This window comes from Dryobates pubescens, chromosome 15 (assembly GCF_014839835.1).
Source record: "Dryobates pubescens isolate bDryPub1 chromosome 15, bDryPub1.pri, whole genome shotgun sequence".
Classification (NCBI taxonomy): Eukaryota; Metazoa; Chordata; class Aves; order Piciformes; family Picidae; genus Dryobates; species Dryobates pubescens.
This window is the reverse complement of record NC_071626.1, coordinates 24404820-24429779: the sequence shown is the minus strand read 5'-3', so window position 1 is coordinate 24429779 and position 24960 is coordinate 24404820. Positions and strand designations below refer to the sequence as shown.

General features: G+C 46.1%; 1 protein-coding gene across 1 annotated transcript in view; it reads right to left on the bottom strand.

Moving 5' to 3' along the window:
- MICAL3 (microtubule associated monooxygenase, calponin and LIM domain containing 3) overlaps nucleotides 1-24960 on the bottom strand; it is a 203789-nt gene that overhangs the window by 35251 nt on the left and 143578 nt on the right. Inside the window, exons 26-33 of the mRNA XM_054167732.1 lie at nucleotides 21562-21757; nucleotides 12568-12794; nucleotides 11390-11479; nucleotides 8220-8357; nucleotides 6048-6110; nucleotides 2485-2589; nucleotides 1739-1870; nucleotides 1129-1214 (exon numbers count right to left, since the gene is read on the bottom strand). Coding sequence (XP_054023707.1) covers nucleotides 1129-1214; nucleotides 1739-1870; nucleotides 2485-2589; nucleotides 6048-6110; nucleotides 8220-8357; nucleotides 11390-11479; nucleotides 12568-12794; nucleotides 21562-21757 — 1037 coding nt within the window. The remainder of the gene's footprint in view (nucleotides 1-1128; nucleotides 1215-1738; nucleotides 1871-2484; nucleotides 2590-6047; nucleotides 6111-8219; nucleotides 8358-11389; nucleotides 11480-12567; nucleotides 12795-21561; nucleotides 21758-24960) is intronic.

Below are 24960 nucleotides of genomic sequence, written 5' to 3'. Positions count from 1 at the left end.
TGTTGTCTATAGTCGTGAATAGCATTTGCATTTAAACTTTCCAGTACTACCCAGTCCTTTGTGTGAGCATTATTCCTCTGCCCTTTATGGAAAAGGTAAGAGAGCAATCTGTCTGGCTCACTAAACTAAGACAGGTACTAACAGAATCTTTAGATGAAAAATACCTACCATGTTTTTAATACAAAGTGAATATTGCTGTCAGCAAACCAGTCCTAACCCTTAACCTTTAGAACATGTCCATTCTAAAAGTAAACTGGTTCATGAGAAAACTCTCCAGGCCAAAGTTTAATCTTTCAGTAATTCCTTCACACACACTGGGGAAGGAAAAATTTGAAATGCCACATCCAATCCTTTCTTGAACACCTCCAGGGACGGTGACTCCACCACCTTCCTGGGCAGCACATTCCAATGGCCAATTACTCTTTCTGGGAAGAACTTTCTCCTCACCTCAAGCCTAAACTTCCCCTGGCACACTTTGAGACTGTGTCCTCTTGTTCTGGTGCTGGTTGCCTGGGAGAAGAGACCAACCCCCTCTTGGCTACAACTGTACTCGCTGCTCCTACACATCAGTACTAAACTCTTCAACACCACAGCAGGCTCCATGCTGACAACACGACAGCACATCATTGACAGGTCTCACTTCCCTAAGATGAACTAGGTTGTTACTCTGAAATAAATAAGCACTGCTTTGGTTACTACTAACTAAAAGCAATGTCCTTTATGAATTGTAATTCTTACAGAACCTGCTTTTGGTACCTAAGTCAAAGCAGGATAAATGGGGAACTCCTGGCTTTGGGCTCCCCTAACGTCTTACACATCTCCCGTTACCGGCACGTTGGCATTAAATAGCCTGCATAACACTTTTAGTGCTTTTGTGATGGGAACTTGTGGGGCTGTGACAGAACCACTGCTGTGACAGAACCACTGCACTCTGAAGATAGGAAAGAATGATAGTAAATTATTTTATAAAGTGTAAATTAAGTCAGATTTCAGGAAGATCAACTGAAATTGTTGGGACAGGCAAGGAGGAAAGCCCACTGCTGTTGATTCTCATTAGATTCTCTTACAAACAGTTCTGTTGAACTACAGGCACAGTAAGGAGAAAACTTCAAAGATTCCCTTTCTTACCTCTGCTTGTTTTGCTTTGGGACTGTCGGCTGGAGACAGAGGAAGGACACTAGATGACTGGAGAGGGATGGATGGCTTGCATGGATCTAGAAAAAGCAAAAATTATTCCAAAACCACAGGAATGAGACCACTAATATAATTTTTTTTTTCTGTTGTTGTTACATACAAGAAGTAAGGAAAATTTCTCAGCCTCTTATAAATGACAGGCTCACAGGATATTAAGGGTTGGAAGGACCCTCTGGAGACCTTTGAGTCCAACCCCCCTGCCGGAGCAGGACCAGAGAATCCAGCACAGGTCACACAGGAACACATCCAGACAGGGCTTGAAATCCTCCAGAGAAGAAGACTTCACAGCCTTTCTGGGCAGCCTGTTCCAGTGCTCTGTGTCCCTCAGAGTAAAGAAGCTGGCCAAACATCTGGAGCATAGACAAAAACTTTTCAATGTCCAAAATGGTACAAACTTTTTAACGTAAAAACTCCTCCAAGAAGAAGCAGTCAGATAGGTTCTTGATTCTAATCCAAGAGATGTTCATTGTAACCCTTCTCTTCAATCTAATAAAGTGTACAGACTCTCTCAAGTGCATTGAGCTGATGAGAAAGCCATTATTACCTTCTGTCACACTGGAAGAAGAACGTTCTGCTCCTTCCTCATCATCTTCATCTTCGGAGACTTTCAATCCTGCTTCTTCTGCGCCACCCTGGTGTAAGCGAAACTCTGCTTCTGCATCAGAGGGGATGTCATCTGATCACGGATGGGGCCAGGGGGGAAACAAAAACAAAACCAAGAGAGCTTGGATACAATTCCATTAGCACATCTGCTTTTTCATTAGAAATCTTTCATAACCCTTTCTTTGTATTCACATGGTGCGAAGAACTTTTCACAACCAAAACGCCGAAGCGTTTCGCTCCTTTTTTTCTGGCGTGCTTATTACAGTAATTTAAGCAGCAAATGATGGACTATTAGTAGAAATAAATTAGTAATTGAAATAGCAACTTGAAAATTTTTCCAGAGTATTGGTAATGTTTTCTGACATATGCAGTTGCAGTTTGCACTAGGCAAGGGAAGACTTTTGGCATCACAAGTTTCCTTCCATTTCTGTTATTCAGCAAGATGAACACTGAATATGGACAAGTTAGCAGATGCTGAGAGGACACAAGAAATGTATTCTACAACCCATGGCATTGAGGTTCTTCTGTTTCCTTTTGCCTTTGACTCCTGGCTTCCTCTTGACTATTGGAAACAAATTCCTACATCTCTGAAAGTAGACCAGGTTTAAATACCCTCACAGAAAGTACTTTCTTCCAATACATTTCTGTTCACACCACAGGTTTGACTGACGCATGGCGGTACCCTACCATCATCCAGCTCTGCACCCGTGTCTCCCTCTTCACCTGCCTGCCCTTCTGTGTCTGCAGGCTCTGTATGCAGCTCATCCTCCACATCATTATCCTCACACGGAGCTAGAATATATTAAAATGTTGAGAAAAAAGGAAAACAACAACCCCCTCCCCCCCAAACCACACAGTGAAAAGGCTCCACATTGAACTGAACAACAGTTTACATTGGAGACACTTATTTGTTACTGCCAGAACAAGAAATCCTGAAAGGTGTCACCTGGAAAGACATCTGCAGTGAAAGGACACTTCCAGGCTCCAAGGAATCAAGGAGTGCCTGCCTCTGGGGAGTCACCAAAGCACTTGAAATAAAAACAGCCAGGGCTTTTCTGAGCACAGGCTGTGTGAACAGCTAAACAAGAAGGGGACTGGGCAGACACCAAACCAGAATGAAGTTTATAGTTCTTTCAGAAAGATTTGGGTTTTTCCTTACCACACCAGGACAGTTACCACCACTTTATGGCATCTGTGTGTTAGGTGAAAACTGAAATCTCACAATGTACCACAACTGCTCATCTTGAAATTGAAACAGGCCTTTGAGGGTGTAAGTCACACAGAGTCTAGCTCTGGTATTGATTATTATTACATGTGGAAACTGTTTAATTCTGTGCAGCTACAGCAATCTTTGGTTAAAGAGCCTAAGAGACTGAGTATGTGTACAAGTAGCTAGGACACAAATTAATTCAGATTTTTAAAGAGCTGTTCAAAACTTTTTTCTGTTAATTTGCTGGGCCAAACTAAAAATGATTCTTGGATTTATACCTCTGAAAAGGGCATTTGAGATTGCTGCTAGTTACAGAATTTCATTACAGGAGAAACTGGACAAAATCTGCGGCCTCTAAATTTCATCATTAAATGATCCTTTTTTTAACCCCCCTAAGCTTTTTGACACCTTGTCCCTTCTCTAGGAACTATCTGCTTAATTAGGGGGTTTTGGTCAGCATTTTCATGAAACATTTCAAACATGAAAGAAAACCCCCAAACTTCCAGGTTTTATTCCACAGCAAAGTCAGTCATCTGTGCTCTAGATCTGTGCAGCAAGTTAGCATCAATTCATGTTCAACAACATGCAGACATTTAACTCTGTTGCATAACCTATTGCAAATGCATACACGATCAGCATCTGTCATTATGCACATTGTTTGCTAATTAGACACATAGGATATGGTCCTACAGCCATGAGAACAGAGAGATCTGTAACCTTTTTGCTTGCACCTGTGTCAGTAAACCAAGTGGTGCAAGTCTCCAGAAATGAATGCATGCAGTGTCCTACTGGCATCTTTTTGGAGGGCTCCTGGTGTGACTGCCAGCAGTTAGTCCCCACAGCAGGGCCAAGAGGCTGGAGCCAGGCTCTGCTGGGTGATGCCCAATGCCAGCACAAGGGGCAGTGGGGGAAGTTGAGGCAGAGGAAGTTCCACAGAAACTTGAGGAAAAAGTTTTACCCTGTGAGGGTGACAGAGCCCTGGAGCAGGCTGCCCAGGGGGATTGTGGAGTCTCCCTCTCTGGAGATATTCAAAACCCACCGGGATGCATTCCTGTGTGATCTTGCTCTGGCATGGGGATTGGGCTGGAGGTCCCTTCCAACTCCTAACATTCTGTGATTGTCCCGAGTCAGGGAGTAGGCCTTGATCCTTTTTGTTTACTAGTGACAATGTGGCTTTTGGAGCCACTTATATACTAACATTGCTAATTAAGACAATCTTGAAAACAAACCAACCCTTCCTAACACTGAGGTCATACTGCCTCTCTGCAAACACAGGTTTTTGTTTCCAAACACAGCCTGCAGTGGGTGGTTTGCTGTCTTCTTCCTCCAACCTGAGAATTTAATCTTTCTCCATGTTTTTCCCCTCTGTAGTATTCAGACAGACAAATAGAGAGACTTGTTTTCTTTTCTGTCAGCCCCTGTGAAAAGTCAGTTACACTTAGGTGTGGTAAGGCACTGGCCCTCCCTTACATCAGAATCTTACAGGTGTGAAGTGCAGGAGACTGAATCCTATGGCAAAGGCTGGACTGCCCACAGGGGCAAAACCAACCTGCATCTCACCCTGATTGTTGCTTAGGTATGCAGTAGCTTACACAAATCTGGAAATAATAATAATGTCATGGGGATGGCTTTATGGTAGCAGGAAATGTGAGTAGGATTAATCAAAACTTGCACAAAATGTTAACTTTGATGTTAGGAATATCTGATACACCATGTATATGTGTGTCATCAGATCCAGAAACCATGAACTGAGAAGGTGTGTAAGTGTGGTGCTGAGGGGACATGATTTAGTGGTGACATGATAGTGCTGGGTTAATGGTTGGAGTGGGTGATCTGGAAGGTCCCTTCCAAACCAAACAGTTTAGTTTGGTTCCCTTCCGAACCAAACGGTTCTAGGATTCTATGACACTCACAGTGAGTACTGGAGAGAGAGGACAAAATTAAGTCTTCAACAGGTTGGTACACAAAACTCAACAGGAAATTACAGATGCATAGGTAAGTAACAACTTGGTGCAGGGGTGGATCTCATTTTGAGGGACACAGAGAGCTTGCAGGTGGCTGGTTATATCATACATATACTGTGCATATACGTATATGCAGTTAGGGTAAGGAGCAAGAGGCCAAAAGCTGTCACACAACAACTCAGAAGCTACACACCATGGCAGCCAGAAACTGGGCTAAGCACTTGGGTTGATATCAGCTAGCAGCCATGAGCAGACTGCATTGTGTGCAGACATCTTGTAGACGCTGCTGCCTGGCCAAAGCAGCAGCAGAAGCAAAGTTTTAAGCAAGCTAGCTATTGTGCTGTGCCAAAACAACTGAGCTAGAGATCAACTACCCAGCCACAAACTATTGCTGTTCCACTGGTTTAGACACATTCACTGCTTTACACAAATTTACTTCCTTACCCTAACCCCAGAATCTTTATCTCATCACTTTTGCAATAGAGCTTAGAGGCCCATGTATAAAAAGCCCCAGCTGATCTCAACCATCCTTCAACTTTCCTGAGGCTTTTCTGAACAAAGTCAATCCCAAGCCAAAGGAGACACGACAGGCACCACTACTGCTGAAGATCCCAGCTTCAGCTGCACTCTTCTTTCTTGTTTTCTTCACCAGACAAGAGCCTGCAACTGCCATACAGAACTGCAACTGCTTTAAGCACCCTCTGCAACTTCAAGACAGCCCCAGGATCTTTCAGGGAACGAGCTAGGGGAAGAAGAACTGCTCCCATCTTCAGTTTACAAAGCAAATGGAAGCGCTCAGCTAGACACCTCCTTCTGCCTCATTACACCCAAGATAATCTCTCTCTTTGGCCTGCCTTCAAGAAGGGTTACAACAAAGGTGGAGTCATGCAGGAAGGGGCTGCCTGGGCAAGGCGTGCATGCACACTCCCCCTTCCTCCCTCCCTCCGGGGCCAGGCATGCAGTAGCGACAGGGCCGTAAGTTCCAGGGTTAAAGTACCAGCTCAGCTGCCGAAGGCATGGAGGAGAGACGGGCAGGGTTATTGTGCATTGGAATACATAGAACATCACCAAACTACCTCCAGGGACCGTCTCCAGCCACGCCTGTACCGCCTCATGGCGTATGGAGGGAAGGTCGGACGCTGAATTTGAAAAACAATACATGGTAAGAAACCGAAATGAGACCGTCGAGAGAGGCTAAAACACAAGAGTCACACAGGGAAAACTTTCAGTAGCAAACACAGGAATAAAAACCTAGGAGATGTTAAACAAGAGATTCCAGGCTTGGGATTTAAAAAAATCAAAGTAACAGACAAATGTCAGGGGCTTGACCTTCCCTTGGGATCTGTAATGTTAGAGGAGATACAGACGGCACAGGAAGAAAGAACTCTGCCTCTAAGCAGCAGGCTGCTGCTGTGCTCCACTTGGAGCTCTGCAGCTGAGCAACAAGAGAGGGGCAATCTAACAGGCATCCCAGAACCTGTGCTGCCCAGGTGCAGATGCCAGCAGACAATGAAGAGCACTGGAAGGAGAGTCAGAGGGGCTTCTGTCTACCACCACACTGTCCCAGGCTTTCACATCGAACCCTACTGCTGCTGCTATGCCTCCCATCACAGAATACAGCTCAGCCAAGAACAAATCTTATCTGAGGTTGAACTGAGACTGAAAACTTGCAGCATATCCCAAAGTACTTACTGATGGCAGCCCTTTAAAACACCCAAACTGCTGATATGCTTGCCCACACCTGCACTGTATGACAAAATAATTGAAGCATCTAATCTAGTGCTCAAGATCCTCCTAGTTTGCCCCAGTTTTAGGAGAAGGGAAGGAAACAATGCCTTCCATCCCAAATTAAGTTGGAAAGACCACAAAATCAATTTTGGAGGGATCATCTTTTGCTGACAGGGGTACCAATACATTATGGAAAAGTAGGAACCATAAAATGCAAATTAAAATCTTTGGAAGCTGTAGTGATACAGACCCTCAAGCAGAGCCTAAAGTAATTTCCATGGTAGTAAGCTTAAGAAACTGTGTTAACCATTTTTACTTAGTTTTTAGGCATTGAACAACTACTCCAACCATACTGACTGTTACAGATTGTTGAACACAGCCTGTTTCTGTGGTTGCAGGAGGAAGGAAATACTCATTTGTAAAGAGCACCAGAAAATCCCAGTGCATTCCACACACTGCAATGATCAGCACAGCCAAACTCATCTGGAACTGTATACCAAGTTGGACCAGGATTAAAACAAACCACAGTACTAGAACTATGAGGAAAAGATAATTATCTGGAGTGGAATATGATCAAGCAAAACGAGGTAAAGCCCTAGGCTCTTTTAATAAAGCTCAGTCATTAAGTTAATTTCACATTTGCTGTTAAAGACACCCTCCCTTCCCACAGCATACTTACCCTCTACACAAGTCTGGCACAGTGGTTACAGACTCTGAGAGAGAGCCACTACTCAAACTGCATGGCTCAATTTTGTAAAGCCTAGGCTTCTGCAGATAAGGCATCTGTGACAGTACTTACCATAAGACACACTGAAATACAGTCTAGAATAAAGTCAGCATGGACTGCTAGAAGATGCTGACACGACAGCTAGACTATTGCCATTTTCTCCCTCCAAAGCTTTCCTTTAAGCAACTGGCAGCTCAAAGGTGACACACTCACTTTAAAAATAGATACACTGTCAAATCTCAAACACAGGGAGTCAAAGTCATTACTGATCAGATTTGCAAGCCCTTGGAACTCCATCACACCTTACTAAGACCAGATGCAATTTTACACTTGGAAAAGTAGCAGCAGAGAAACAACCTCAGTACAGAAGCTGAAGCTGTTCAATCTGTGCTGTAGCAGCTACACAACACAGCCCTTCAGCTCTCCCTAAAGAGGCACAGAGACCTCACTGCCATCAAGAGCACCACTGCTCCTACTACTCAAGTCAGTTACCAAGGGCTGATTGCCTGCATTACCAAATCATGTGTGTAAGTGAGGAAAACTGCAAGAGAGTCAAAGCAGGCAGGCAAACAGGTCAGAAGTCACACCACCACGAAGCTGAGAAAGCAGTCATTTTCAGTAGACACTGATCTGAAAAGCAGAATGTTTAACCAAGTGTAACCTGAAAGTGGTTCCTTGCAGGAACTGCTGCCCCTGATGAAGCACACTGCTCTTGAAGGGCACAGAAACAATAGAGTTAAACAGCTGCAATGGTGATCCAGGAATTGATGGTGAGGGGCTGGGGGGAGATTACCTCTAGAGGTGGAGGACTTTGAGGTTGAAACCATTTTTTCCTCCTCCTCTTTTTCACGGATGTGTGTCCAGTGCACATCTGCCAGGATCTCCAGAGGATCAACCGGATTTACAATCTGCTGCAGCCTAATGTTTCCAGCTAGTAGGAGGAGGGCATGGAATACCGGGTTGTAGGCAGGGTGTGTGAAGGACAGGGAGGAAAAGATGGGAGAACAGTGAAAAGGAAAGGTAACACACCATAGGAGGGGAAATAAGAAAAAGAAAAGACAATATTATTGGCTGAGATCAGTTTGCAAGGCAGACAGAAAAAGCTCAGCGTTGTGTGCTCACACAGATACCCATACAGCACTCCTCACTCTTCCCATCCAAGCTGAAGAATGCCATTCCAAGGCAGAGAAATGCTACTAAAACCATCAGTTGAGGTCATCTCTATTGCAAGCAGCTTTGCTGAAATGAAAGACATTCTCTGGGTGTCCAACAGTATGTGGTATGGAAATACCAATTGAGGAGAAATTTCCACCTCCTTCTGCCTTCTTGATACAATTATTGCCAAAGACATCCTGCTGTTAAAGGCAAGGGACAATCTGCACTGTAGTTTGATGCACCAAAACTAAAGATCTTCCACTTCTTACTACGGGGTTAAGCACTTTTCTGCTCTGGGTACATCTTTCTTTGTGAATTAAATTACATGATGGATGTCCAAGCTTTATGCATGTGTGTATGCACACATGTGTGCACACGTTAGCGCTTGCACTGCTTTAACTCCTGTTCCTTTGTACTGATTTGTTCAGGGGGTATTTTCTGAAGAATAGCAGCACTTTCATTATGACTTAACAGCCCTCCCACTTCCCTCAAAGGGACTTTCTCTTGCAGAAATGAATTTGTCTAAGAGAAATTATGTTACTCCTCAATTACCTGCCTACACAAAGCTCAGCAACTTATGGAGTGTCAAAGGGAACAATGGACCTCTAAAGAAACTGCCTAGCAACTTAACTGCTGCAGCAAACTCACCTTGGAAGAATCCACCTTGAGGTATTACATTCACAGACCTTGTCTCTATTGCTGTCTGCTCTGGGACTATACCTCAGGTTTTATTTACTCATAATAAAACAACTCATTTCATGGGGGACAGATATTAAGCACCTGCAGGAGTGGTCTTCACAAGCAAGTGACTCATCCTAAAGGGAAAATGCCCACTTACTTTACAAAGTTGGAAGTAAATGTTCACAACAGCTGGATTACCAATGAGTGGGGCAAAATATTGTTTCAGCAGTTTAGCAGTGCAAAAGCAGTTACATTTTCACATGGTGCCCCAGTGCTTGAAGGAAACATCAGCAGCCTTTAGAGGCTGCGCTCAGTCTTCCCTGCTGTCTCATTTTAACCTAGTTCTACACTCTCCCTGCCACGTTTGCCCCAGACATTGACCAGGTGTTTGGGACTTCTGTTTCAGAAATCACTGTGTGTGACATTTGGCATAAAACTACAGAAGAGACAGACAGAAACGGCTGCAGGAAGAGCAGAATGACCAGGCGGTTATTCAGACGCACAAACTCAAATGCAGAGAGGGGGTCACCACTTAGCCAAGTATTTAGCAGCTTTATGTCTCTGTCACTTCAGCAGAGAGGTTTTGTACCAATTAGCACAACCACATCCTGCAGGGACAGGAACCTGGGCTTTTTTCACTCGGTACCAAAGCACTCACATGCAGGCCCCAAGATGAGTACAGTTAGCATTCGCATCGCCACAGTTTTGTGTTAAAAGGTTTAGGTTTGCCAGCAATGGCTGAGAAGTATATAGTCACTCAGCAAGGCTTGGAAAGAGCAGGTCCCACATGATCTGCATGCTTTCAAACAGATTTCTCTGGGATTTAGACCAGCATAACATACACACCTTCAGTTACTCCAAGTCTCCAGAGAGAGGCCTGAACCTGTCCTGATTAGGACCTGGGTCCTCACCTTGTCTAGCAAATGAGCAGCAGCAGGGTCCGCCATGAAGGACTGTTGCACTACAAGGCAAGACTCCTGTTTCCTCCAGGTCTAAATGCTTGACAATTTCAAATGACCCCTGGCTTAGTCTTCCATTAAGGCTGCTTTGCTGGAAGCTGGACATGAATTGCATTTACATTTGGAAAGGGACCTTTTTCCTCTAGTTCCATGGCAGTACCTACTAGCATTCATAACCAGTGGGCAGTCTCCATGTTTGACTTTAATGGAATGAGAAGATCCCCACAGATCAACTCCTCAGGGGCCAAGGTCTGAAGCTTATCAGAAACTGCCATGGGGGGACTTCTACAGTTCTGCTCTCCAGCCACCTTACTAATACTTCTCATTCTTACCACCAGAAAGTTAAATTAGAAAAAAATTGGAACACCTCTTTTCTTTAAAGCAAAACAAAACAAAACCCCCCAACAAAAATAGCAACGAAAAAAATAAAGCCAGAAGCCAAGCTATAGTTATCACAACATAAGCTGGAAAATGTGCAGTTTGATAACTGCACATGCCCCCCCGACATCCAGGAAGGCATTTGGATTTTCCTCTTATGTATTCTGGCTCTAATGAACCACACTGAGGGAATAAGGGACTCACAAACCAAGTGCTTCAAAAAAAAACCCCCAACCCACAAGACACAACCATCAGGAATAAACTGCAAGAGACTGTCACATGGCAAATAACACAACTGGTTAGATTGGAATGTCAGATTAATTTTATGCCCATTATGTGCCTGAAAAATCTTGAGAGATTGTCAAAGCTTGATTAGCTTCCCCCACAGACACACACTCAAAGCACAGCAACTGAACTGCAAGTTTGCTGACACAGGCATCTAGCAGCAGTATTTCTGACGTGTCCTATTGCACAGGGGCTATTAGTCTGTGTGTATGGAACAAATCTAAGAATGGGGGGGTCGCTGTTTGTGTGCATTACAAACGGTTCAGGCTTTCTAGACCTTTCCTGAAGTATTTAGCAGCTTTACCTTTTTCCTAAAACCAGTGGCAACATCAGTGCTGATCTATGGCAGTTGGACAAGGAGCTCAAGGTAACAGCTACTGAAGCAGTTTTTAGGGGAGCTGGTAAAGAGATTAAATAAAACACAGAAACCTCTCATGTGGGACCTGCTCTTTAAAACATTCCCCACTCCCTGGGGGAAATGGAAGGGAAGGCTGTATATGGGTACCTTTAAATGTACCCGTGTCCTCTTCATTTGAGAGATGTTGAAGCCAGAGGCCTTGCTGCAGCTCTTTCTCCCAAGGGCAATACTCCCCCTCTACAGCAGAGGGAGGCACACATCCACATAAAACACCAGACAAGCGCGTACACACACAAGCGATGGAGAGAGAGAGAAAGAGAGAGAGAAAGGACAGGATCAGAGAGAGAGAGACTGTCTGGAAACTCCCCACACTCCCACTGCATTCAAAGTGTGTGACAAGAAAAGGGCTTGAATGACAAAGTGCATCCAAGCACACCAGGGCTGAGCAGACTAAACACACGACGTGCACACCACCGTGTTTAAAAGGCAGTCTCGAGTTCCACAGACCTCACTTACGGAGATACAGCTCCTACGTTGCACAAGTAGCCAACCAGCCTGCACAGCTCATCAACAAAAGTGCCACCAAGACTCCAAAAAATGGATCTCTGCTGGCACTAGGCAGCCAAAGACCTTTATGAAAAAGACCTTTGGAGTCTGCCAGTCTTCACAAAAAAAAGAAACGTGAGGACAAAGACAAAGACAAGATCAGTGAGAACTCTGGCATGGTGGTGAAACACTGGAACATGTCTGCTGTTAGCACAAGCTCTGCATTCTGATGGCTGAGACAAACACAGGGGAAGGAGTCTTGCCTTAAGAATTTTCACAGAAATGCCTCAGAGGCAAACCAGGAACCACCTAAGGTCATCTTTCAACTAAGGTGAGATACAAGCAGCTGCTCCTGGGATGCCCTGATGACACTGACAGGGCACTCCCTGGTAGTGAGGCACTCTGCAAAAGTGAAACAACTGCCTTCCAAAGGCTTCTAGGGCTTGCTGCTAAAGAACAAAGGGCACATTCAACCCCAATTCTCAGTAATAATAAAAACAACAATAAAACACCACAGTATCACAAAGCTGTCAATTGCACATGTTGGCAGGGTGTATGGGAAGCATATTGTGTTGCTACTAGTGCTGTAACTGCCCTCTGGGCACAGGTCCTCTCTATCCAGAACGATCCACCTAAAGCTTTCCTTGCCAGTAACTCCCTCAAAAATCAAAGCAGCAAAGAAGTGAAAGAAGAACAGTTCTCCAAGGCAAATCTTTCTCATCCTGCATGGCAAATTCCTGCTGCCTAACAGAAAGGAAGGACAAATCAATCTGTCTAACCTTCACTCGACTCCTCGTCTTCCTCCTCTTCGTATTCCTCCTCATCATCCTCAAGCTCATGATTTTCCTCAGCCTCAATCTCCTCTTCACTCTTTCCCTTCAGCAGGGCATGGATACGCACAGCCTCTTTCCATGACACACCGCCCAAGTCTGAAGGGGGTTGCTGAGGCAGCAGTAGTTCATCTTCTTCCTCCTCATCTTCCTCCTCCATCTCAGACTCTGAACTACTGCAAAGCATTTAGGAAAAAAGATGAACAGTTAGTTTGCTAAGACCAGTCTCAGGTCAGTAACAAGTCATTCAACACCCACAAACCCAAAATGCACAATGGAGCCCATAACATTAATTATCTGCTGTCGGCATTTCATGGGCATTCAGTGACAGCATCACACCTGGGCTGCAAGTGATAGGCCCTGCCCTGTTTTGTTTTTTTCAGATGGTGAAGCAGCAGAAAAGTACTTGTAAAGCTGGATCCAAATATTTGTGCAGCACTCTTACAGTTTGTAACACCTGAATACAGCAGAAAGAAACTCTGCACTGGGTTAGGAACTGGCTGGAGGGCTGTGCCCAGAGAGTGGTGCTGAATGGTGCCACAGCCAGCTGGCAGCCAGGCACCAGTGGTGTGCCCCAGGGATCAGTGCTGGGCCCCATCCTGTTCAATGTCTTTATCAGTGATCTGGATGAGGGCATTGACTCCATCAGCAGTAAGTTTGCAGATGACACCAAGCTGGGGGCAGGGATTGATCTGTTAGAGGGTAGGAGTGCTCTGCAGAGGGACCTTGCCAGGCTGGACAGATGGGCAGAGTCCAAGGGCAGGAGACTGAACACATCCAAGTGCCAGGGGCTGCACATTTGCCACAGCAACCCCAGGCAGTGCTACAGGCTGGGGTCAGAGTGGCTGAGAGCAGCCAGGCAGAAAGGGACCTGGGGGTACTGGCTGACAGCAGCTGAACATGAGCCAGCAGTGTGCCCAGGTGGCCAAGAAGGCCAATGGCATCCTGACCTGTATCAGGAACAGTGTGGCCAGCAGGAGCAGGGAGGTCATTCTGCCCCTGTACTCAGCACTGGTTAGGCCACACCTTGAGTCCTGTGTCCAGTTCTGGGCCCCTCAGTTTAGGCAAGATGCTGAGTTACTGGAAGGTGTCCAGAGAAGGGCAACAAAGCTGGGGAGGGGTCTGGAGCACAGCCCTGTGAGGAGAGGCTGAGGGAGCTGGGGTTGCTTAGCCTGGAGAAGAGGAGGCTCAGGGGAGACCTTCTTGCTGCCTACAACTCCCTGAAAGGAGGTTGTAGCCAGGTGGGGGTTGGTCTCTTCTCCCAGGCACCCAGCACCAGAACAAGAGGACACAGTCTCAAGCTGCACCAGGGGAGGTTTAGGCTGGATGTTAGGAAGAAGTTCTTCCCAGAAAGAGAGATTGGCCACTGGGATGTGCTGCCCAGAGAGGTAGTGGAGTCACCATCCCTGGAGGTGTTTAGGAAGAGCCTGGATGAGGCACTTGGTGCCATGGTTTAGTTGATTAGATGGTGTTGGGTAATAGATTGGACTTGATCTCGAAAGTCTTTTCCAACCTGGTTAATTCTATTCTATTCTACTTTCTTCATATTGCTTTGGATAAACAAGTGCAAGAGTTTTAGCAGTGTCAGAATGCAGAAGGTCACAGCTACTGCTAGCATTTGGGACAGCTAAGATGTTTTTGGCATTGCTGGGGGTGAACCACGGATGGCTTTGGGAGTGGTAAGAACACACAACACAACTATCAGGCCAAAGGACAGAGCAGGTGGCTATGGAAAGCTGCTAAAAAACCCACCCAAAACCACTATAAAACTCCTCACTTCCCTCCATCAGACAGAACTATAGTAAGTGTCCAATTAAGCACATTGTGTACATAGCAGTAAGAAACTGTGGGAAGCAGTGCAAGGATAATTGCAATAATGAGCTCAGTATTCACACAGTTGTTTAAAACATGGGAAGCAGTAAACCATTAGTGCCCTTACTAAGCATCTCTGTTAAATTCTAACAGTTCCTCTGCATTCCTGTGTGATCTGCTCTAGGTGATCCTGCTCTGCCAGGCAGGTTGGACTGGATGAGCTTTCAAGGTCCTTTGAGCCCCTAACATCCTGTGATAAGCAGAGGGGCTAGAACAAGGGCCCATACATTCTATCCAGCTCACTCTTACGTGCTGGACTACCTAGAGGTACCATGGAGAAAGATAGCTACATTTGGCACTGGAAAATTAATGTTAAGGGCAGCACACTGACAGAACATATCTGCAGGGTGAAAGGGTCCTCTTCCTTTCTTTTTCATTATAGATAATTGTCATAAAAGAACTGTATTTATTAAAGCCACATGCCAGTGGCATCCTGGCTTGGATCAGAAACACTGTGGCCAGCTGGGACAGGGAGGTGATCATCCCCCTGTGCTCTGCACTGCTGAGGCCATACCTTGAGTGTTGTGGTCAGCTCTGGGCCCTTCACTGAAGGAAGGACATTGAGGGGCTGGAGCATGTTCAGAGAAGGGCAAAGAGGCTGGAGAAGGGTCTGGGGTGCCTGGCCTATAAGGAGGGGCTGAGGGAGCTGGGGGTGTTCAGGCTGGAGAAGAGGAGGCTGAGGGGAGACCTCATCACTCTGCAGCTCCCTGAAGGGAGGTTGGAATGAGGAGGGGGCAGCCTCTGCTCCTTGGTGGCAAGGGACAGGAGCAGAGGAGATGGTTCCAAGCTGCAGCAGGGGAGGTTCAGGCTGGATGCTAGGAAATATTTCTGCCCAGAGACGGTTCTCAGACATTGGAATGGTCTGCCCAGGGCAGTGGTAGTCACCATCCTTGGAAGTGTCCAAGGAGTGTGTGGAGCTGGTGCTTAGGGACCTGGGGTTCAGTGTTGCCCCTCCAGTGCTGGGTCAAAAGCTGGACTGGATGAGCTTGGAGGTCTCTTCCAACTGGATCTTTTCTGCCATTCTGTGATTTTCTGTGAAATCTTACAGGGCCCAAATTCATCTGCTTGCAAATGACTGAAGTTTGGGTGATTCATCATAGAATCAATAAGGTTGGAAAAGACCTCAGAGATCATCAAGTCCAACCTATCACCCAACACCTCAGGACTAACTAAACCATGGCTTCAAGCACCACAACCAATCCTGTCTTGGATAGTGACTCCACCACCTCCCTGGGCAGCACATTCCAATGACCAATTACTCTTTCTGGGAAGAACTTTCTCCTCACCTCCAGCCTAAACTTCCCCTGGCACAGCTTGAGACTGTGTCCTCTTGTTCTGGTGCTGTATCCAGTATTCTACTTCTGCTTCCCTAGAAAACTGTCACTCTAGTTTAAAGCAGAAGCCATTCCACATGGGCATCAAGAAGGAAAACCAGCAAGTAGAAAACAACGAAGCTTAGGTTTTGTGTAAGTCTACAAAGTGCAACTTGCACAGTTGTGATTCTGTTTGCCATGCCCAGGCTTGACCACAGAATGTGACAGAATGACAGCTTCAAAAAAAACACAAAGAGCATCACTCTATTATGCTGCAGAGAGATAACTCAGGTGAAGAACTTCAGTTAGTCTAACATTACACAGAAATATCATGTTTACATCATTGTATTTATCTGCTTGTCTGAGAGACAATTTTTGACAGCCAAGCTAATAAGGAAACCACTTCTGTTCATGCTCCCATTATGTCCATAGGCTCTTAAATTGTCCTCACTGCACATACAGAACGTTCTTTTGCTCAGACTCCAACCCACTTGTCACATCCTGAACCAAATACTTATTTTTTAACAGGTTGCCTGCTTTTCCCATGCTAAGCACTGCATACAGACAGTGGCATGCCAGGGGCTGGGGGCACATTCCAGAAGGAAACATATTGCAGTGGCTTTACGCAGATATTGTCACAGAGATACATAGAATACATAGAATAAACCAGGTTGGAAGAGACCTTCAAGATCATCGTGTCCAACCCAGCAACCAATCCAACACCACCCAAACAACTAACCCATGGCACCAAGCACCCCATCAAGTCTCCTCCTGAAAACCTCCAGTGATGGCGACTCCACCACCTCCCCAGGCAGCCCATTCCAATGGGCAATCACTCTTTCTGTATAGAACTTTTTCCTAACATCCAGCCTGAACCTCCCCTGGCACAGCCTGAGACTGTGTCCTCTTGTTCTGGTACTGGCCGCCTGGGAGAAGAGACCAACATCCGTCTGTCTACAACCTCCCTTCAGGTAGTTGTAGAGAGCAATAAGGTCACCTCTGAGTCTCCTCTTCTCCAGGCTAAGCAACCCCAGCTCCCTCAGCCTCTCCTCGTAGGGCTTGTGTTCCAAACCCCTCACCAACCTTGTTGCCCTTCTCTGGACTCGTTCCAGCAAGTCAACCTCCTTCCTAAACTGAGGAGCCCAGAACTGGACACAGGACTCGAGGTGTGGCCTAACCAGTGCAGTGTACAGGGGCAGAATGACCTCCCTGCTCCTGCTGGCCACACTGTTCCTGATGCAGGCCAGGATGCCATTGGCCCTCTTAGCTGCCTGGCCACACTGCAGGCTCATGTTCAGTCTACCGTCAACCAGCACCCCCAGGTCCCTCTCAGCCTGACTGCTCTCCAGCCACTCTGACCCCAGCCTGTAGCTCTGCATGGGGTTGTTGTGGCCAATGTGCAGAACCTGGCACTTGGATGTGTTAAATCTCATGCCACTGGACTCTGCCCATCTGTGCAGCCTGTCGAGGTCCCTCTAAAACATGCTGTTCCCCTCCTCCCTGATCAACTCTCCCACCACTTTGGTGTGGAAATAAACACGACAGGTGCTGCATGCTGAGGTTTTTGTGAGCTGTCAGTTAGGTGTCCTGCTGCCCCAACTGTTGCCCTGAGTGCTGAATGGGATGAGCTGCTGCCCTTCCAGCAGCCAGCTTATCGCATGTAATACTGACGGCACACATTCCTCACCACATGGCTCACTTGACTGCCTTTGGGCTTTATTTATCACTGGGGTTTTGTTTGACCTTTGAAAACTGAGAAATAAGAAACTGAAAGATAGCAGCGAGATGGCCTGGTACAGTAGGCATTCCTTTCAAATGGCAACCCTGTGCCACAGGAATTAATTCAATCACTGAAACTTTTTTCTCCCCTTATAAAAGGGAGATCAAAGACCGAAGTCAGCTGCTGTATAGAATTTGTATTGGCAGCTGAATAGCTTGTTAAAAGCATACCTACACAGATTTAGTGCTGAGGAGAGGAATCAAAACCTCAAGTGTGGAAATTAACCTGTTCTCTACCCTTGCCATGTGGCCTTCCTTCAAAACTGGGAATTACTGCAAGCTGAATCAGGCATTTAAAAGGTTTTCTGCCCCTCAAAACTGTGCACCCGGGGTCTGGATGCTTAAAGGACTTTATTTCTTTGCTTGTTGAAGCCTGAAAAGGTATACTTTGAATACTCCTTGCTGTGTGCTGGGAAGCTGTGCACTAAAATGTGTGGTACCTACTCCATGTAGAGTTAACGCTTCAGTGAGCCTTGAAGCCAAACCTATCGCTCTTAGACATGCAGGGAACAATGAGTTCCCCATCTCTGCCTGCTCCGAACCCTGAGGTGCTGCACCAAGACAGTGAAGATGATCAAATCAGGGCTTTGCTTGGCTTCTTGCAAAGAGAAACTTTTTTCCTTTTGCTGCTGAAAAAGTGGTCAGAGTCCCAGCACCTCCCCTCTTCCTTTTTCTAATTCAGTTTCCTGTGATGTATGACTGAGAGCTGAACAAAGGACACCTGAGAGCTACATGGTCTAGAAAAATCTCTCAGTAAATTGCTTGCCACATTGGAATTTGGGACAGAAATTTTGCCAGGTCAATTTAAGAGGGAACTGGATGCATTTTCTCTTTCCTCTCTGTCATGGAGCCTGAGTTAGGCACTAAACACTGGTTTCTGCACACAGAATGATACCAATCAGTCTACTATAGACAGAAATACTCGGCCTAATACAGGTTACAGGGACCTACACAGAACAAAGGGAAAGAAGTTAACACCCCACCAAAAACACCAAACCAAAACCCCAACTCAAACTCATTAATCTAACAGTGTACTGCCCTCAATCACCACAATCTCATAAAACATCTCTTGGAGATGATCAACAGCTTCATGCAAAATGCCAAGACTCCAAATAACTCTGCTCCCTTGGAAGCCTTTGGCCATTTAATAACAGTAATGCTCTATACTAGTAAATTCTGGTTTAGAGCTAGAAACATAATGACTAAAAAACCCCTCAGTATCATTCATGACTATTGTCCCACCTGACATAATTCCCAATCCTGAGCAGGGAACAAAAGGATGGATGATGAAGCAAACAGTTTGCATCTCCTACAAACAGTGGTCCAATAAGCTCAGGTCTAAGTAAAAATCCCAACTATGTAAAACATCAAAACAGTATCTTCTGAAGAAATTAGCATGTTAAGGAATTGATCCTAGGTGATCCTGCTTTGGCAGGGGGGCTGGATTTGATCTCTGAAGGACCCTTCGAACCTCCAATGTGCTGTGATACCGTGACTATGAAGATCAACAGCATTCTTCAAGTACTATCTCTCAATGATTTTGTGACAACTACTTCCAGTAGCTCTACCTGGATGTGTTTGGATCCTGCTGTGCTTTCATATATTTTTGTGGAAGAGGAAACTTGTGAAGGCACAACATGGTTTCCAAACAACTATTGATTTAAATGATTCTCTCCCTCTACACCACTCTGGAGTACTGCACCCAGTTCTGGAACCCCTATTACAAGAAAGATCTGGATGTGCTGGAAGGTGTCCAGAGAAGGGCCACAAGGATGAGCAGAGGGCTGGAGCTGCTCTGCTATGGAGACAGACTGAGAGAGTTGGGGTTGTTCAGTCTGGAGAAGGCTCTGAGGAGACCTTCTTGTGGCCTTCCAGCATCTGAAGAAAGCTGGGGAGGGACTTTTTAGGGTGTTGAGTAGGACTAAGGGGAATAGAGCAAAACTAGAAATGGGTAGATTCAGATTGGATGTTAGGAAGAAGTTCTTCCCCATGAGGGTGGTGAGACACTGGCACAGGTTGCCCAGGGAGGTGGTGGAAGCCTCATCCTCGGAGGCTTTGAAGGCCAGGCTGGATGTGGCTGTGGGCAACCTGCTGTAGTGTGAGGTGTCCCTGCCCATGACAGGGGGGTTGGAGCTAGATGATCCTTGAGGACCCTTCCAACTCTGACAATTCTGTGATTCTACATCAATCTCTAAGGCACTGCATGAGCATTCAGTCAGGATTACATGTGTCACGCTTGAATCTTCAAATCAAAAGTGGCTTTGAATTGTAGTGGAAAGCATACAGGAGAGAAGTTAACTTTGGAACCCCCTGCAATGTGAATCAATGTTCTGTCTGCTCAAAGGACACATCTGAAAAAAGAGAATTTAAAAAATCAAATCAAATTCAATTCCTTCCAAATTAGGGTTGAGTTTTATGGTGTTATGGTATCACAGGAAGCTTCTTAACTGCTAGTTACAAGAACAGAAATCACAGAATGTTAGAAATTGGAAGGGACCTCAATAGATCATCCTGTCCAGTCCTCCTGCCAAAGCAGGATGACCCAGGGTAATCTGCACAGGCATGCATCCAGGTGGGTTTGGAAAGTTTCCAGAGGAAGAGACTCCACAACCTCTCTGGGCAGCCTGTTCCAGTACACGACACCCTCACTGTAATGAAGTTTCTCCTCATGCTGAGCTGAAATCTTCTATGTTCAAGTTTGTGTCCATTGGTCCTTGGCTTATTGCTGTGCACCGCAAGATAAAATACCTGGGTACGTAAGTGTCCCGAAGGGGCAAAAAGCCTCAAAAATGCTCTGAACCAGACAATGAGGCAGGAGCCAGCAGCTCTGGGTGTTCAGGAAAATGCCCACATTGCCCAGGCTTGTCTGAACATGCCCTGGGACCCAAGTGGGCCAGGTGTGTATGCCTTTGGCCACCTTTGGAGAAAACATTTTCTATAGGTTACAGTGTCAGGGGTTTCTCTCTCAATCTTTGTTGTCACTGGCCAGCATTGTCTCAGGAAATCTGTAAGTACCACCCAAAGAGCCAGAGCCTTGCCTTGCAGTTCTCCAAGCTCTGGGAGAAATCACAAGCCTCGCTTGGAATCCGAGCTGTGTTTCCGTTTACCCAGACAGGACTGCAAAGACTCCTCACTGTATAGCCTTGTAAAGCCCAGGAGCAGACAGACGCGTCCTGCCGGGCCGAGAGGCGAACCCCCGGAGGAGCTGAGCTGCCGGAGGAGCTGAGCCCCCGGAGGAGCTGAGCCCCCGGGACAGTTTCGTTTGATTGGAAGAGGTGACGAGTGCCGCTGCAAAGGTTGCAGCAGCAGAACCTCTCCAAACAGGTAAAGCTACAGAGCCAACAAGCTCTGCACGCTTCAGCAGCAACCTCTTTTCTGCAAGGCTTTTGGCTACAAAGCCTTTGGGGATAAATCCTGAAGGTGCCGCAGCAACAAGCCGCAGCCACCAACAGAAAGTGAAACTGCTCCTGCAGCTTCCTCGAGGTCGATGCCATTTTGGTTTGGTTTAAATCCCCACCTGTGCCACGGGGTGCCAGGACCAGTGAGTAATTAAGAAGTCTGATTTTTATAAGCATCTATTAAAGGTCTGTGGCCCTAGGGAGTTGGGGAGTTCCTCCCCCACTCTGTGGGCAATCTCCAGCTTCGTTGCCCATGTTCCCTTTTTTCTTTACAGTTTAAAGTGCTGTTTGTTGTTTCTGGATTGTGCTTGCACTGTTTAAATTGCTACTTGTTCCTGCTGGTGAGATATCTGTCCCACAACCCAGTATTTCCAACCAGTAAGTAGGTTAGAGAGTATTTTTTCATATTGATAGCCTCCTTACGATCATAACAATAAGCAGAACGTTTCTAACAACTCAGAAACGGCCAATCTGGTAAATATGACGGTTTTAAAAGCTAAAGGGAAAAGAAGGCAAAAGTCTGTTAGGACAGGTTAAAAAAACCCACCCAAACCAACAACTTATGGGCAATGTGTGCTCACCTGCTGGGCACATCCTCTTCTGTTCCTTTGTCTAACACACTGCTCAGATTATGCTCTGCCAGAGTCTCCTCAGGAACCTCCTCCAGCTCTTCCTCCCGCTGCAGTGACAGGCGGTAGTTCTCCAGCTCAATCCGCTCCGGAGTGCCACGCAGCCGCTTGGCAAGGCTGGGCTCTTCCAGTCCATTCACATTAGAACCTAAAGAATAAGCCAGTGAATAAATAATAAATGCAACAGTCAGAACTGTATTCAAAAAGAAAAACAGAGTGAGCAATTGGGAGTAGAAGGGCACGAGGCAGAGGGAGGTAAATAAAGCAAGAGAATACCTTAGGTCATTATCCTGTTCACCACTACTGGCAGAAACTGCTGGGGAGCCAAACTGCAAAAGGGAATCTTAGTGGTTTTGGCCAACAGTTGCTAAAAACAATGTTATATGTACTAGTGGAAAGATGAAATAGAATCATAGATTCAATAAGGTTGGAAAAGACCTCAAGGATCATCAAGTCCAACCTGTCTCCACAGACCTCATGACTACTAAACCATGGCACCAAGTGCCACGTCCAGTCCCCTCTTGAACACCACCAGGGATGGTGACTCCACCACCTCCCTGGGCAGCACATCCCAATGGCTAACAACTCTGGGAAGAACTTTCTCCTCACCTCCAGCCTAAACCTCCCCTGGCACAGCTTGAGACTGTGTCCTCTTGTTCTGGTGCTGGTTGCCTGGGAGAAGAGACCAACCCCCACCTGGCTACAACCTCCCTTCAGGGAGCTGTAGAGAGCAATAATGTCTCCCCTGAGCCTCCTCTTCTCCAGGCTAAAAATCCCAGCTCCCTCAGCCTCTCATCACAGGGCTGCGCTCAAGGCCTCTCAGGCATTTTAGCTGCAAGGAAGCCTGTGTAGGGGACAGCCTAGCTACAGACTGAATATATTTTACAAGACATACAAATCATAGAATGAATAAGGTCAGAAAAGACTTCAGAGATCTCAAGTCCAACCTATTACCTAACACCTCATGACTAACTAAATGCTACAGGGCAACCCTGATCCTTTGTTAAAGTTGTTAAGAGTCAGTCCATAGAGTTAGGGAACAAGAAAGTGCTTCCACTACTTAAAGATAAGGGAGATAGAGAATGAAAAAGGCCTGCTGGGAGCAAGTTCTCATATTTATTATAGACTGAAATTAATATGTGTTTGAATCTTGTTTGTGATGAAGTGAAGCACAGGGGAAAATCTAGGTAAGATGTTTGCAAACACAAATCCCATCGGTCCCAGAAAACTGTAAGGACATGTGAATCAGCTGGAAAAAAATATATGGGACCTTCATTGACACTGTGGCACTCAATGAATTAAAGTCTAACCTGCATGCATGCATCTCTTTCTAAAGCTCTAGTATTTTAGCTTAAATACTATGCCATTGTTTACCCTTATCCAGCTTACTACTAACAGGACCCAACCTTTGCTCACTTCTGTTTTGCTTTGCTAAACAAGCCAAGCCTTCCTTCATGAGATGAGCTCCTCAGTGTGCTGATCCTTCCCTACATCTCTGCACCTGTTCCAGTTTGGATTAATCTTTCCAGAACCTGGGTGATGAGAATTGAGCAGAGTTTTCCAGCTGAGGCTTTATCAGCATAATGTACAACCCTGCCAGAAACCTCTCATCTGATCCGCACTGAGAACACGCTTGGCTCTTTATACCTCACATAACACTGGTGGCTTTTATTTACTGACTGATAGCCAGATCTTTCTCCTTCATTGCTTTCCCCTGATAAGCACCTTGATGGCAGCCAAAACTCTCACCACTTTCTTAGTGCATGACCTTGTGCTTTCTATTATTACATTTCTATTTTTAATATTACAGTCTGTGACATTTTGCAGCTCTTGGGGCATGACATGCTTCGCCTCCTCTGCATTGAGGAGGGTTTGAAACCTTGCCTCAGCAATGAATTTCACTAGCAGACTTACTTTTCATGCCAGTAACCTTAGCAGAAGTATTACAAAAATCAGTCCCCAGATGTCTAGGAACAAGCTCTGCACCATGAGGGTGGCGGAACACTGGAACAGGTTGCCCAGGGAGGTGGCTGGGGCCCCATCACTGGAAATATTCAAGGTGAGGCTGGACAAGGCTCTAGGCAACCTGATCTAGTTGAGGATGTCCCTGCTGAGTGCAGAAGGGGTTGGACTGGATGAGCTTTGGAGCTCCCTTCCAACCCAGAGCATTCCATGGTTCCATGATTCTGTAATTTTTTTGTGCAACTCCAGTGTGTAGGGACACCCAACCCACTATTGCCTTTCTCTACAAAACCTTTTAATCTCTTCATGAACACCATGAGGGTGGTGAGAGACTGGCACAGGTTGCCAAGGGAGGTGGTGGAAGCCTCATGCCTGGAAGTTTTTAAGCCAGGCTGGATGGATGTGGCTGTGAGCAACCTGCTGTAGTGTGAGGTGTCCCTGCCCATGGCAGGGAGGTTGGAACTGGATGATCCTTGAGGTCCCTTCCAACCTTGACAATTCTATGACTCTATAATTCAACTTCTCAGCTACTTGACATTTCATGTACTATCTCCTCGTTGTATCCAGTTTAAATAATTATTTCCATGTGGCACCCTTCAGTTGCTTTACTGAAGCCCAGACTGCTCCAGCACACTGCATTTCCCTTACAGAGCTGATCAGTTACCTTGTGGATAAAGTTGTCCAGCTAGCCCAGCTTTGGTGAATCCACATCACAGTTTGTATCACTTGGCTTTATAAAGTCAAAGGACTGAACTTACAGAACTAATAGTCTTCAGTTATTCCTTCAAAGGAAATGTTTTCTCTGCTGTTTAGATTAACTGACATGTACTTGTTCAGCCAGCAGTGTGCTCACGCAGCCTAGAAGGCCAGCCACATCTTGGGATGAATCAGGAAGAGTGTGGCCAGCACATCAATAGAGGGGATTCTCCCCCTTTACTCTGCTCTTCTGAGACCTCACCTCCCGCACTGTGTCCAGTTCTGGTGTTCCCACCATAAGAGGGACATAGATCTGTTGGAACAAGGCCAGAGGAGGGCCACAAAGATGATCCGGGGCCTGGAACACCTCTGCTATGAGGATAGGCTGAGGGAACTGGGATTGTTCAGCCTGGAGAAGACTCCAGGGGGACCTTACAACTGCCTTCCAATGCCTGAAGGGATCCTACAGGAAGGCTGCAGAGGAACTTTTTACAAGAGTGTCCACCCACAGGACAAGGGGAAATGGATTGAAATTGAAAGAGGACAGGCTTAGAGTGGATCTTAGGAAGAAATTCTGCACTACAGGGTGGCAAGACTCTGGAATGGATTGTCCAGAGAGGTTGTGGATGCCTCCTCCCTGCAGATGTTCAAGGCCAGGTTGGATGGGACCTTGACTAACCTGGGCTGGTTGAG